Source organism: Amblyraja radiata, chromosome 1 (genome assembly GCF_010909765.2).
Source record: "Amblyraja radiata isolate CabotCenter1 chromosome 1, sAmbRad1.1.pri, whole genome shotgun sequence".
NCBI lineage: Eukaryota > Metazoa > Chordata > Chondrichthyes > Rajiformes > Rajidae > Amblyraja > Amblyraja radiata.
This window is the reverse complement of record NC_045956.1, coordinates 111,625,780-111,642,223: the sequence shown is the minus strand read 5'-3', so window position 1 is coordinate 111,642,223 and position 16,444 is coordinate 111,625,780. Positions and strand designations below refer to the sequence as shown.

General features: G+C 43.0%; 1 protein-coding gene across 2 annotated transcripts in view; it reads left to right on the top strand.

Moving 5' to 3' along the window:
• Nucleotides 1-16,444, top strand: part of dlc1 (DLC1 Rho GTPase activating protein) — a 440,514-nt gene that overhangs the window by 128,809 nt on the left and 295,261 nt on the right. For both annotated transcript variants that reach the window (XM_033029199.1, XM_033029190.1), the window contains exons 3-4: nt 5,054-5,203; nt 15,231-15,362. In XM_033029199.1, the coding sequence (XP_032885090.1) occupies nt 5,054-5,203; nt 15,231-15,362 (282 nt within the window). The remainder of the gene's footprint in view (nt 1-5,053; nt 5,204-15,230; nt 15,363-16,444) is intronic.

Here is a 16,444-nt window from a genome sequence, read left to right as displayed (position 1 = left end):
TCTTCACCAGTTGTTCTGACACCATAATATTATTGATGTCCGGACCAATCCATCCATATTCTCCCCTTATCTCACCCCCTGAAAGGCTATTTGTTTTATCCCGGTACTTCAAGAAGGTTTTGTTTATTCTTTCGCTACTGGAGTCCCTAAATAATTTAGGAACCCATGTCGATGAAGTCTTCTTTCTAGCTCCTTGGTTTCCCTACTGTCCTCCACCTGTGGGGCAACCCTAGGAGATAGAAGATATCTCCCCGATGTTTCTATGTCAGATTGAAATTTAGGGGGTGGAGCTGAAGTTAACGCTAACTCCTCCCGTGTGCCCCGCTCGCAGGCTGCGCACGGTTTCTCCAAATTGGGAACATGAGAGTTCTGTGAGGAATACTGTGGCTCTATCTCTACTCTGAAGAATTCTGCCCACCCTGGCATATAATTCCCATCAAGGTGTGCAGACTCTTTCTCATTCTTACCCAATTTACCCGATTTAATTTCCGTCAGCTCCTTCCCTTTAAGAGCCGTTTAAGCAGTCTCCCTTTTAAAAGATGACACTCTCTCCTGCTCTTGCTCCCGCTCCTGCTGTTGGCTTACTAATTCTCCTTGTCCCAAGTCTGAAATGTCCTGAGATGGATCAGTTCTATCGTTTTCTCTTATTCCCAATTTACAAACCGCCATTCTTAGGGTGGACAGCAAAACAATTTCTTTATTTAATTTTCTTTTAGTGAAGAATATCTTCCACATCTCAATTAACACGTTTGCTTCTTCACTATTCCCATATTTTTTTAACGATCGTCTCTATGTAGTTTATCCCGATTAAAGACTTTATTCCCCCCAACGGCCAAAGATGGTCTTTTGAAATTGCATTTAATTTCCCCGATAATCCTCTCAGTCTATCTGCTTCATTCGGAAGCTCCCCTCAAATTATCCTTATCGGGCTTTTCAATCTGTTTGATCGATCCTTCTCAGAGACATTCCCCATTCTCTGAACAATGGACAGAACACAAATTGCAAAATAAAGGTTCCAGACACTAACACCTCTTTCTCTCACTACTCCTCTCAGACTCCAGGGTCAATGGCATCTCCCCCACATAAAGGGCAACGATCTTTCCGATTCACACTTACTCCAGCAATCGCTTCCTTTCAACTATCTCCCAGTCACTCCTGTTTAATTATTCAAACCACTCGCTCCTATTCAGTGTCTCCCCACTCTCTTATCAGTTAAATCACAATCACTGCATTCAATTCCAAACTTTCAAACAAAGGGTCTAACTCCCACTCGCCGTCTCTCAAGCAGCAGTCTCTCTTTCGCTTAATTAACTTTAAATTTGCACAAACAGATGAACCCAAACCACGCTAACAAAACTATAATTAAGAATGAAAATATTCCCCCGATTATCAATAACCTAAAACATACCCCAATATAAACTATAAGCATCCAGTAAACCCCATTCTAATGAATCTTCCTCGTGGCGCAATCAATCAGCAGGATGACTCCTCCCCCGGCGCAGCGATCGAAGGAGTACAACCCCTGATCGTACCACCCCGATTCAGATTCTTACAAAACGATATTAAACAAATACGAATATCTAACTTAAACACACTCTCACTTCAAGTTTTAAATCTGTAAACACTCGTATGAGTAGCAACACAAATCACAGTCCACGGACTTAACACAATCTAAATCTTAACTTTTAATTACTCTCAGTTTATTTACATACAGAGAATATTTACAAAATCCGGATCCTATGACAATACGGAAAGCTAGATTTTTACAATTTACAAAATGATTTAAAGCACTAGCACACAATTCACGGACACTCGATCTCGACGCTGCGTCATGCTGTTATCACGCAGTGAATTTCTCCCTCTGATACCAAAGATTTTCCCCTTCCTAGTTTACTCTTTGCTGATGGGTACTATTCCTTAAATGATTACATTTCCTCCTGAATGTTACTATCCCTCTGCTAAGACTGGAGTTCTATAGGGGGACCTCTATCCCTCCTCTCTAAGTTTGACAGAATTAGTGGTACCCTTCGCTATTCAGATTATTTTTCACCAAGCAAACATGTACCAGGTACTAGTCAACAATCGACCAGAGGGTTACTATTCATTGTTGATCAGCCGCTATTCGGAATCAATCACGAACATGCACCAACTTCGAAGTTCTATATAAAAGAATTTGAATCCCACCTTACGCAGAACTTCAATATGAAATCCAGTATTTGAAAATTTGGCCGCAAATATAGACTCAGACTCGAACTCAATCTCCTAATTTTTAGTGCATATCTCTCTTACTACGCAGGCTCTTGAATCATCTAAAATTGCCCAATTAAATTCTTTAACGAACTGGGGTATTCCGTCCAATCTATACTGTGTTCGTCCAAGCTCGGTACCTTCTCAAGGCTCTTCGTCCGTCACTTCAGATACCTACACACAGATACACCCTTCTGCTAAGTACCAAGGATCCAGCGCCTAGCCGCTTCGCGCTGTGAATTACTAATGACGTTTATCGAAGTGCATCTTTTCAATTCATGCTCCTGGTAACGATCTGATCGAAGGCGAGACCTGTCTTTTAATACCCCACCAATTCGGATACCAAGTCTAACCCTGGGTCACTCCTCGCCCGATGAAACGCATTTGGCTCTCGTTAAAGGCAGCTGCAGTCTCCCCAACTATGACCAGTTTTGGGCCTCTAACCCAGGAAAGGGCCTCTAACCCCAGCCTGGTTTTATGGGCCTCCAACCCAAAGGCGTGCTAACCACTTCCCTGTTCTTTCTAGACTCTGTTCTAATGATCTCGATTAGAGCCTTTCCCAAGCCCGTGAACGAGCGATCCACTCCGACTCACGAAGATCCGAAAATCAATGCGAAAACCGCACCGTGGGCCCGATTTCTGCACTCGCGATCGAAACAGCTCAACACCCTTGATCGCAAACGTGTGTTTGGGGATCTTTTGAGATCCCGGATGAGCCCCCAATGTAAATTGCTCGTTTCTAAGCTTCCTCCCAGTCTAGTTTCAGTAAAAACACTGAATTAAACACTTGAAACAAAATTTGATTTTACCAAAAGCGCGTTACAGATCAACTACTGTATCTATCCCACCGCGGGTTCGATCCTCGTGTCTGCCTGTTCAAGCCCTCGAGGCCTAACTCAGACAGAGACACTCAGAAGTTCACACAGTCCCGAATGTTCTTCCAGAAGTTTGACACTGAGCCTCGTGATTGTGGACTTTTATATGTCCCGGGACCTCGAGGGGCCGAACCACATGGGGGTAGTCTCTCAATAACCCAATTTCAGATATCGATTGACACCATGCATAACAGGCATTCCCCTAACCCAATGATACAACAGTTCAATACATTGTATTCAAAACAGACTTCGAGAGGAAGTCAACTTAGAAACATTTATCCTGATTTACAGAAAACCCAGACAAGGCTTAACACCTCATCCAATCAACACTTGGCAAAGTCAAACTCTGCAACATTATTTACAACTATTTACAAGGTGTATGTCTGGTTTGCAGCCATCTAATCCATTCTAAGCATTTTGCACCAAATTGGCAGGGTTTGCAGATCTTCCCATTCTTTGCTTGCAAATTGTATCTAAGCTCCGGGCACTCTGGCACCTCTCTGCAGCTTGTCCCAGCTCTGCAGAGAGCATTTCCAATTTGACCGAATCTCCCAGCAACCCTGAAACTTAACCCCATTTTGAAGTCCTAGCTGCTCCAATTTAACCAGGATTAACATGTTCAACATATGATTAGTAACATGTCTCTCTTCCATATCTTTGGTAATTTATAGAATCATAACAGTCAGGAGTAGGGGTAAGCCATTCAGGCCTTCATGTCTGCTCTGCCATTCACCATAATTATGCCTGATCATCTGCTTCACAACCCTGTTCTGCCATCGTCTCATGCTTCCTGATTCCTTCAGCACCAACAATTCACCTTCTTGAATATATTGAATCACTTGACCTCCATTGGCTCTGGGCAGAGAATTCCACCATTTCACCACAATCTTCAAACTCTCCTGGAATAAAATGTGAACATCCAAAGTAGGATCTCTGATTTCTCTTTTCACCTAACCTTCCATATGGCAGCCTGAAGAAGTGTCTCGACCTGAAATGTCACCCATTCCTTCAGTCTAGAGATGCTGCCTGTCCCACTGAGTTAGTCCAGCATTTTGTGTCTGCATTCAATACTGCAGATATTGGTTGCATAGAATGTGAGAATAGGCCTTCCAGTGCTGCCGGAGTCTTACTCCCAAGTCGCACGGCCCTCAGGATGGCTGCTGTGAAGAGGAGACGGTTGCCCACCTATTTGCAAAGTGTGATTTCACGGAGAGTGGTTGGAGGCAGATGCAAGGTTCCTTGTCATAGTTTGTCCCAAACAGGTGCACAATGGAGGAAACAGCCTGATTTATGGGGCGTTCCCAGCGACACGTTTGAAGACGGGCATCAAGTGCAATTGGAAGGCCGTCACTTCAGTGAAAGATGCACTTTGACCTGCACAAAACTTGTTGATCTTTTGCACATTGAGATGTCCATTAGGGAATGTTGCTGACAAGCCCATTCCAGATTGCAAGAGTATGTTCTGAGGTACACTGAAGCTTGGTGCTGTCTACAAGAAGACACCGTGGAGGACCACTACCGTCAAGGGTCCTTCTACTGCTGGACATTGAGGGGCAGAGTCTGGTGGAAACACACCTGAAACCAGGGAATGGATTTACCCCAGGGGGCACATGAATGACAAGGGTGTGTTATGTAGACTGATGCTGGTTCTACTGAGTATGACACTACCAATATTTAATGTATATACTAAAATAATATTGAGGTTTTACATGGTTTTTGTTTTGCATATGTTTTTAATATGACATAAGTTTATTTTTGGAAAAAAATGTAGAATATGTGACAAAAAGGTTTTTCATAGCAATCTATAAAGGTCCTTCAGAGAGATGCCAAAGACATATTGGGTTGAATGGCATTGATCTGGCCTATATCATTGTTTAATAATATAATTGTATAAAGTCTGCACTTTGTAATTGTGTGGTCTGTTTTCTTAGGAAATGAGGGAAGATCGAGATCGATCACGTCTGGACTCCATGGTTCTGCTCATTATGAAACTGGATCAGCTTGACCAAGACATTGAAAACGCTCTCAGTGCAAGCTCCTCTCCATTCAATACTCCAACTGTTAAAAGAAGACATATCCCTGTGAGCACATACACTTACAAAAAATTTCGAATTTTCTATTAATGCATAATTTACTATAATTGAATATTGTTTACAACATAATTGAGTCAGATATATATATCTAAATATATATTATATATCTACAGGAAACACACACACGCACACATACATACACACACATGCACACTTATATATATATATATATATATTTATATATATACCTCTAACAAGATGTAGAAACAAATAACTGCAGATCCTGGTTTATATCAAACATAGACACAGAGTGCTGGACTAACTCAACGGTTCAGGCTGGGGGGAAAAGGACGAGTGACGTTTCAGGTCGGGACTCTTCTTCAGACTGAAAGTAGAGGGTGGGAAGGATGAGGTGCAAAGCTGGAGGTGAGCAAAGACCAATCAGGGCCAGGCACAAATGACCTCAGGAGGGCATTGCCTGGTAGGTCCATTGTTGGCCAGAGAAGGTGTGATCTCAAGGGGAAAAATGTGGAGAACTGTGGAACTGGTTAAATGACTGCGGAGGAGGAAGAGGGAAGAAAGGAGGGGGAGGGGAGGGGAGTATGAGATGAAGTTACTTAAAATTAGAGATTTATTTGTTCATACCGTTGGGTTGTAAAAAAGTTTGAGGAACTTTTCTCACTGACAGTAACACTGTTGATTTTGAAATGTAAGTTGATTTTTCTCTTGATATTGAGAAAAGGGCAGAATATTGGCATCCAACTTAAGACATTACAATTAAAAAATTGTTTTTAGAATTCCAGTTCAAGTGTCCAACCTCACTTGATGGTGATTACTAGATATGCTTTAAACAACATTTCATAAAGCTAAACATTATCAGAGTATAGTACCCCAGAGATGAGGAAAATAAACATGACCACCTGAATAGCAACATAAACACAGCCCACAGGTCTAATGCTTCCACATTTATCCAACTATGGAAGACAAAAGAGCACGACATGCTGGGGTAAGCGGGTCAGGCAGCATCTCTACAGAACATGGAGAGGTAACATTTTGGGTCGGGATCCTTCTTCACTCTCCAGAAAGGTTCTGATCCGATCCATATTCTCCAGAGATGCTGCCTGGCCCACGGAGTTACTCCAGCACTTTGTGTCCTTTTGCAGTTCCTTATCTCTACACTGTGAAATACAAAAAAAAATGGATACAAGACACAGCAGAGGAAAATCAAATTTCAAGAATGTTTAAAATGTAATATTTTTACTGAAGCTTGGAAGATTAACAGCCAATGCAATTTAACCTATGACAGCCTTAAAATACCGTATTACACTGAGCAATATTATTTTACAAAATCAGCAAGAGAATACACCTAGATCAGAATCTCATGGGATTCGAGCACAGATCAGAGAATCAATTGTTCTAGTATCTTAGTTGTATCTTAGTTCTATCTGTGCTGTCATTGGAGAGCTGCTGCACAAAGTGCTTGGATTCTGTGAATCTGATCCAAAATGCGTTTTATCAAAACGTTTGCTCTGTTGACTTACTGGAATTATTCATCTGTGGTAAATAGGTTAAAATGAATGCCATTTTAAGACATTTGATAAAAAATTCATACAATTTTATATGATAAAATCACAAAGTGCTATTTCCATGGCATTGTTCCTTGCAATATAAGCACTTGTTCCGATAAAGATTCTTGTATATAAAAAAAGCTTTCTGACAAATTTATGAGGATTATTTGTTCCAAATTACTATACGATGTACTTTGAGTCAAGTAGCAAAACGGACTATTTCTTCAAAAGGCAGTGATTTTATTTCACAATAGTTCATAACTTAAACGGGCTGTTTGGCACGATGAAAGTTACTATTTCAGCCATATTCTCAAAGATAAAACTGTAATGTAATTTGCCTCTTAAATTTATGTGCTGGCAAGGGATGATGTCACCACAGATACATTATTGTATACAGATGCTGACATAAATTTACATCTTGGAAAGGAAATGGAAGTGAAAAAGTGATAGCCCTTACAGCACATGTGGCATCGTTATGAAAGTATGCTAGAACATTCAACACATCATCAAATTGCATACAACTCCACAGTTTATATATCCATACCTTTACTCATTAATTAGTTGATTCTTTAAATATTTTTGTTATACAGAGCTATGAGTGCAATGGTGTTATTTCATGCCTACTCAACTTTATTGTTCTTGAAGGAAACAGATAGTTGATAAGTGCTAGTGCATCCTAATGGTTTTGGATCACCATCACTAACGAGACTGTTACCTGAGATCCCAGGATACAGACGCTTCTGAACCATTGCTGCACAGTTTCCATTCAACGTAAATTTATCTCAATTGTCTTCCACGCCAAAACAAAACTATGTCAGAAACATCAAAATGTTAAGGCTATTTAATATTGCTCATCACATCAGATTATTATTGCAAGTTTTTTTTCAATTATCAGTTATGTTTTGCTTTGCTATTGTCGTATGTACCAAGGTACAGTGAAAAGCTTTGTATTGCATGGTTCTCAGCATTATAGTGCAATAGATCCAGAGACAAAGCATTGTTTAAGAAAGAACTGCAGATACTGGAAACATTGAAGGTACTAAAAAATGCTGGAGGAACTCAGCGGGTGAAGCAGCATCTATGGAGAGAGAAATAGGTGACGTTACGGGTGGTGAAAAAGAAAGGAAGAGGTGGGGACAGTAGGCTTGTGGGAGAGCTGGGAAGGGGGAGGGGAAGGAGGGAGAAAGCAAGGACTACCTGAAATTAGAGGTCAATGTTCATACCATTGGGGTGTAAACTACCTAATTGAAATATGAGGTGCTGTTCCTGCAATTTGCGCTGGGCCTCACTCTGACAATGGAGGAGGCCCAGGACAGAAAGGTCAGATTCGGAATGGGAGGGGGAGTTGAAGTGCTGAGCCACCGGGAGATCAGGTTGGTTAGTGCGCACTGAGCGGAGGTGTTGGGCGAAGGGATCACCAAGCCTGTGCTTGGTCTCACCGATGTAGAGTAGTTGACACCTGTAACAGCGGATGCAATAGATGAGGTTGGAGGAGGTGCAGGTGAACCTCTGCCTCACCTGGAAAGACTGCTTGGGTCCTTGGATGGAGTTGAGGGGGGAGGTAAAGCGCCAAGTGTAGTATTTCCTTCGGTTGCAAGGGAAAGTACCAGGGGAGGGGGTGGTTTGGGTGGGAAGGGATAAATTGACCAGGGAGTTACGGAGGGAATGGTCTCTGCGGAAAGCAGAAAGGGGAGTAGATGGGAAGATGTGGCCAGTGGTGGGATCCCGTTGAAGGTGGCAAAAGTGTCAGAGGATTAAATGTTGCATGCGACGGCTGATGGGGTGGAAGGTGAGTTCAAGGGGGAATCTGTCCTTGTTATGAGTAGAGGGATGGGGAGTAAGAGCGGAGCTGTGGAATATAGAGGAGACCCTGGTGAGTGCCTCATCTATAATAGAAGAGTGGAACCCCCATTCCCTAAAGAATGAGGACATCTCCGATGCCCTGATTTGGAACACCTCATCCTGGGTGCAGGTGCGGCGTAGTCGGAGGAATTGGGAGTAGGGGATAGAGTCCTTACACGAAGCAGGGTGGGAAGAAGTGTAGTCCAGATAGCTATGGGAGTCAGTGGGTTTGAAGCAATGTCTGTAATGAGGTAGATGAGTATTGGACAGTAACGTAGCTAATGAAAGGGCCGATCAGAAGCCTGAAAACAGATAGTGAGATAAATCACAGGGAGCCACAGTCTCCAGGGCAGCCAGCCCTTATAGACAACTGTAAGATCGCAGCTGAACGGAAGACCTGGCACAGAGCGCAGCTGAACCGAAGACGTAGCGCATAGCACCATCTGCAGGCAAGCTCGGAGAACCCGCAAACTGTGAACTGGAAGGAAGGAAACTGCCCGATGATGCACGGCGGAGCCGAACAACCAGCGGGTTGCCGAGACCAATGAGAGACCTCGCGGGGGCTCATTGAGAACTTAGGGACCCAGCCGGGGGGGCTGCCAAGAACTAAGAGAGACCAGGCTGAGAATGTAGAGGGACAAAGCGGCCATGCGCAATGCCAGGCCTGGTTCGCCGCTGCGAGAAGATAAGACTGCGCTAAGAACTTTTGAAACTCTGTCCGTGCCTGAAACTGCCTAGGTGAAGTTTGCTGTATGATTTTTACCAGATTGTATGAAAAACAAAGAGTTTCACTGTACCTAAGTATATGGGACAATAAAGTATTATTGAATCATTGAGGGGAAGAACATGCGTGCACTACGGAGTTATACATCACAGAAACAGGCCCTTTAACCCACCATCTATGCCAGTCGTCATGTAGCTATCTATTCTAATCCTATTTATCAACATTAGTCTGTAATCTTCTTTGCTTTGGCCGTTCAAGTGTTGATCTACATACTTCAAATTCTTCACATGGTGACTATTAGATGGGTTCCCATTCTGAGAATGACAACCTAGGAGGCAGCCCTTAAACTTTCCTTTCTAGTGCTGAGTTGAAAGATAAAGAGCCAGATCATACTGGATCTGACCCACTGCCTGAATTTGGCACCTGCAAAGCCCAACTGCCCCCATTAACCATATCTGGATGACAAGGACCAGCTAAACTGACTCAACATACCCTGCAGTCACGCTACCATGTAGAACGCACTACAGTTGATAACCTGACCTCAGGCTGAGAATCCAAAGGCCCCACCTCCAGAATGCACTGAAAACCTTCGAACTCCCCACCATCATCAAATGCCTTTGAACAAATGCCTTTGAACAGTTTAGATATTTCTGATCGTATGAAGCATTTAATCTTGGCTTCAATCATTTTAAGAATATAAATTAAAAATACAATTAATTTCATTGAAAACACCCCAATTAATTCAAAATATTAAGATAAAATAATTTTAAAATAAGTCCAACTCTTTATACCAGGGTAAACCCGAGGGGCCAGAGATGTAGCAGATTGGTGCCCCTCGGTTCTGTGCATCAGGGTTCCGCCTACAGCCCCTTGACCTCTAGCTTGTCTCTGACCTGTGTGTTTAAACGAGCAGATACAAGCGTCAGAGAGCAGCTGGACAGCAGGGAAGCAACCATCAGCGACCAGCGATTCCTGACAGATAAGTCAGCAGGACACAAAATGCTGGAGTAACTCAGCCGGCCAGGCAGCATCTCTGGAGAGAAGGAATGGGTGACGTTTCGGGTCGAGACCCTTCTTCAGGCTGATGTCAGGGGAGTGGGCGGGACAAAGATAGTATGTAGTCAGAGATGATCTCCTGGTTGCTCAGCAGTTTGCCTCCCCCTCCCATGCCCAATCTAACCTTTCTGTCCTGGGCCTCCTCCATTGTCAGAGTGAGGCCCAGCGCAAATAGGAGGTACAACACCTCATATTTTGCATGGGTAGTTTACACCCCAGCGGTATGAACATTGACTTCTCTTACTTCAAATAGCCCTTGCTTTCCCTCTCTCTCCATCCCCTTCCCCTTCCCAGTTCTCCCACCAGTCTTACTGTCTCCGACTACATTCTATCTCTGTCCCGCCCACATCCCTGACATCAGTCTGAAGAAGGGTCTCGACCCGAAACGTCACCCATTCCTTCTCACCAGAGATGCTGCCTGTCCCACTGTTATTCCAGCTTTTTGTGTCTTTCTACACCTTCTGAATATTTTGCTTATGACCTCACCAACTATATCATCCTCTTCACTTGAATGATATTCCTCGGCCATTAGTACAATAAGGCACGGTATGGTACTTCTCTTTGTCACATGTACCGAGGTACAGTGAAATTTATTCATGTGTACAGTTCAGTACAAGTATCTATACATAGGCACATAGACACATATAAGATAAGCATCTCAAAAATAGTACAAGGTATAACAGTAGCATACTGAGACAGTATACAAAGTCGCCAGTTTGGCACCATTTTCAAGTCCCAGTTGTTGTAAGTGCAGGGGTCTTGACCTGACCATGAAGATCTGCTGTCCTGGAGGTGTTGCAGGGTTGACCTGGCTAAGCATTACTGTTGGTGTCCTCCACCGCTAATTCACCGCTGCAGGCCGCGCCCGGTCCACGTGCTCCACCACTTGCCTTTTGTGTTGTTCCACAAACACACTGCTGAAACGATCAACATCTCACTCACCTCAGAACTTCACGGTTCTCATACCATCATCTGGCTGATGTGGTAAACATCTACAATATCAATTTTCAACTAACCAGGAAGTGCAGCATAAAGTAAACCAAGTTTGCACCTTGTCCTAACTGAAAACTAAAGCAGGTCAGAAGTCCCATTGAATTGAATTGTTATGGTTCCCACACTTAATCCATACCTAGCCATCTCTGCTGAAGTGTACAGGCTTGTGGCTCTGGCTTTAGCGTGGATCGGACTTGCATGTGTTTGTGTGTTACTTGTCATTTCTTTTGACTTTAACTTTGTAGCAGTGATGCGCCACTGGCTGTAATTATAGAAACATTACAACACAGAAGGAGGCCATTTGAACATAGCACATACAACAGTATGGCACAGGAACAGGCCCTTCGGCCGACATGTCTGTTTCGAACATGATGGATGGGATTTATATAGTGCCTTTCTAATACTCAAGGCGCTTTACATCGCATTATTCATTCACTCCTCAGTCACACTCGGTGGTGGTAAGCTACTTCTGTAGCCACAGCTGCCCTGGGGCAGACTGACGGAAGCGTGGCTGCCATTCTGCGCCTACGGCCCCTCCGACCACCACCAATCACTCACACACATTCACACACATTCACACACAGGCAAAGGTGGGTGAAGTGTCTTGCCCAAGGACACAACGACAGTATGCACTCCAAGCGGGATTCGAACCGGCTACCTTCCGGTTGCCAGCCGAACACTTAGCCCATTGTGCCATCTGTCGTCCCGAACATGATGGCAACACCAAATCTTATATGCCTGCACATAATCCATATCCCTCCATTCCCTGCATATCCATGTGTCTATCCAAAAGCTTCTTAAATCCCACTCTTATATCTGCGTCCACCACCACCAAAGGCAGTGTTTTCATCAGCAGTCATACACACAGCTCTAACCCACAATTTTTGAATATTATCCCAATATTTGCACTGTTGTCAAGCTATGCCACTGGCAACGTGACAGAATGTAAAATTTGTTGATTAAATACAGTTAGAATGTAAAACATAGAACAGTATAGCTCAGGAACATGACGCAAAATCAACTTTTATCTGCCTGATTCATTTCATAGAAACATAGAAACAGAGAATAGATACAGGACAAGGCCATTCGGCCCTTTGAGCCAGCAGTACCCCATTCCTGCTTTTACCCTATATCCCTTGACTTAGCCGTAAGAGCTAAATCTAACTCTCTTGAAAACATCCAGTGAATTGGCCTCCTCTGCCTTCTGTGGCAGAATTCCACAGATTCACAACTCTCTTAGTGAAAACAATTTTTCCTCATCTCAGTCCTAAATGGTCTAACCTATATTCTTAAACTGTGACCCCTGGTTCTGAACTCCCCCAACTTCGGGAACATTTTTCCTGCATCTAGCATGTCCAATCCTGTATTTTATATATTTCTATAAGATTTTCCTCTCATCCTTCTAAATCCCAGTCAATACAAGTCCAGTCAACGCATTCTTTCATCATGTGTCAGTCCCGCCTTCCCGGGAATTAACCTTGTGAACCTACGCTGCACTCCCTCAATAGCAATAATATTCTTCCTCAAATTAGGAGACCAAAATTGCACACAATACTCCAGGTACGATCTCACCAGGGCCCTGTAAAGTACAGTAGGACCTCTTTGCTCCTAAACTCAAATCCTCTTGCAATGAAGGCCAACATGCATCATCTTGAAAGATTTTCACGAGTTAACAAGTTTCCCGAGTACCTGCCGTTAGCGTTACGAGTTCCGACATTCCCGCTACGTTAATTCTACGTGATTACCACGAGTTTGATTTGTTTTAAACTCGGGATCACTCGGGTAGACTCGCACCGTGAGACAGGGTTTTAACCATGGAATTAAGCCACCGGAAAGCATGTTCTCCCTGTGACTGCATAGTTTTTCTCCGAATGCTCCAGTTTCCTCCCACATTCCAAAGTCAAGCGGGTTTGTAGGTAAATTGGCCTCTGTAAATTGCCCCTGATGTGTAGGTAGTGGTTGCAAACGTGGAATATCCTAGAAATACTATGAATGGGTGATCAATAGTCAATGTGGGCTCGTGGGCCAGAGAGCCTGTTTCCATGCTGTATCTCTAAACTAAACTAGAATACATAGTGCTTGATTAAAGTTCAAATCTCACCATCTTGCTTGAGGTATATTTGAAACTTAAATCATGTAGATTTTGCTTGGAATGAAAAATGCCAATTACAATAGACAATAGACAATAGGTGCAGGAGTAGGCCATTCGGCCCTTCGAGCCAGCACCACCATTCAATGTGTTCATGGCTGATCATCCCCAATCAGCACCCCGTTCCTGCCTTCTCCCCATATCCCCTGACTCCGCTATCTTTAAGAGCCCTATCTAGCTCTCTCTTGAAAGTATCCAGAGAACCGGCCTCCACCGCCCTCTGAGTCAGATAATTCCACAGACTCGCAACTCTTTGTGAGAAAAAGTGTTGTGAATTACAAAGTGTATGTTGAATACGTAGCCATACAGGGAAGAGGAAGCAGGAAAACTGTTTTGGTAGATAAAATCCACGTTCTAAACCAATTATGATTGTAGTCAGAGAAATTAAGAAAAATTAAGTCTATAAAAGGTCTCATTATTCTTCTCCATGGAGGGCACTTTAAAGATGTTCTAAATATTTAAAGTTTTATGAAAATGAGAAATTTAATAATGGACGAATATTTTTAGAAAGCAATGTTCAAAGCTATTAATTTATGATTAAAACTACTACACTTGCAGCAAATCTGATTTAGTAAATAAACGGATGCCTATCTCACCATCTTGGGTGAAGTTTTCCACATTCTACAGCATTCTCTCACTGATACCCATTGCCCTGGAGGGAAGCACTGGTTTATCAGAGTGATTTTCACAGGGACACAGATACTATGCTTCTAAAGGGAATATATTGAGATGGATCATGCTTGCTCTTGCCTGCCGAGGTCACAGGTCCATGGTTGTCAGACACCTCAAAGCCCTGGTTCCCAATTTCGACCACCAGAGGCAACTAGGGAATCTAGACATCCCACTCGGAGGCCCACCTCCAGCATCACCTTCCCAGATACTTATTGGTATTAGTTTATTATTGTCATGTGTATCGAGTTAGAGTGAAAAACTTCTTTGTGTGCTATACATTCAAATCAAACTATACCTGAGTATGTCATGCATAACTACAACAGGCATTGCAAAGAGAAAAACCAGAGTGCACAATATAGTGCTTTGAACATTATAGTGTATAGCCATAGAGTAAGTGCAGATAGAAAAGTTCAGGGGCACAATGGTGTTGGTTGGGAGATCAGGACTACAACCTTAGCTTATAAGCGGACCGTTCAGTAGTCTGATAACAATGGGATTTATCTAATGCAAGAATGGAATGTACCAGTTTTATACCTTCTGTAATTACATCATTTTTGTTACAGCAAAAAACATTGTTTCTATTCTCTAAAATGGGTGAAATCCAATTTCTGGGCAATTACAAGTTGCAATTACATCCCATGTTTCAAACATCAGCATGTAAATTTGAAATCTCTCACATCCCTATTGTAAGGCTAAGTGTGTGTCAAACCTTAAAATATCAGTGATAGCACATCTTGCACCAATTCTAACTAATAGTTATCATAGAGACAAAATATGGATTAAATTAAAAACACATTCCACAGGTATTTGGTCAGATTTTTCTTCATCGGTAAATACTTTTATTAAGACCAGTGGGCATTTGTGAAAACTTTAAAATCATCATTTAACTGAAATCACAATATCTTAAAGATAATTTTAATGAGAAACGTGCTCATTTTTAATTTGGAACCAATTTATTGGATCAATGGTGCATGTCATTATACCTAGGGCACATTTATTCCACACTTCTGGAAGAAAGTATGATGTCTTTTATGGACTAATGTTCTGATGTTTCCTTTGGTTTGTTGGCAGGAGTTGGAATCTGATTCAGAAAATGGAGCAGATGTAGTTCTGATCAATCAAAACCCGAAGACACATCTTGCCAGCTCACCACATGGATCAACATCCACCATGGCAGGGCTGGGGGCTAAACCAAAGACTGGGGTAGGTTTGGAAAATTTAAACAAAGCAAATAATTCTTACAATGGAAGAACCTGTTGCAAATTGTAGTATCAATGTAATAACAAGATAGAAACGTCTGAACGTTGACTGCTTTCAAACAGCGTATTTTATGGTCTTTGAATTGAATTGAATTGAATAAATTTTATTCGCAAAGTATGTATACATTCAAGGAACATACAAGGACTTGTGAAGAATGAAATAAAATACCAGAGCAAAAGGAGGCTACAGACTTGGTTGTTGAGTAGAGCTACTGCTCGTGGAAAAAAGCTGTTTTTATGTCTGGCTGTGGCGGCTTTGACAGTCCGGAGTCACCTTCCAGAGGGAAGTGCTTCAAAGAGTTTGTGGCCAGGGTGAGAGGGGTCAGAGATGATCTTACCCGGTCACTTCCTGGTCCTTGCAGTGTATAGTTCGTCAATGGAGGGAAGGTTGCAGCCAATAACCTTCTCAGCTGATCGAACGATGTGCTGCAGCCAAACCAGACCATGATGGAGAAGGTGAGGATGCAGAAGGTGATGGAAGTATAAAAATGGACCATCATTGCTGTGGCAGGTTGTGCTTCCTCAGCTGCCGCAGGAAGTACATCCTCTGTTGTGCCTTTTTGACTGTGGAGTCGACGGTGGCCCCCCATTTAAGGTCCTTGGAGATGATGGTTCCCAGGAACTTAAAATACTCCACAGATGTGACTGTTGTGATGTTGATGAAGAGGGAGGGAGGGGGGGGGGGGGGGGGGGGGGAGGAGAGGGAGCTCACCTAAAGTCTACTATCAATTCCACTGTCTTAAGAGCATTGAGCTCCAGGTTGTTGCGATGGCACCAGGACGCCAGCTGTGTCACTTCCTGTCTGTAGGCAGATTCCTCCCCATCCTGGATCAGTCCAATCAGGGTTGTGTTGGCCACAAACTTGAGAAGCTTGCAGAGGAGTCTGTGGAGGTGCAGTCATTGGTGTAGAGAGAGTAAAGGAGAGGAGAGAGTACGCAGCTTTGCGGTGCTCCTATGCTGAGGGTTTGTGGGTCCGAGATGTGCTTTCCCAGCCTCACATGCTGCTTACTGTCTGTCAGGAAGTTG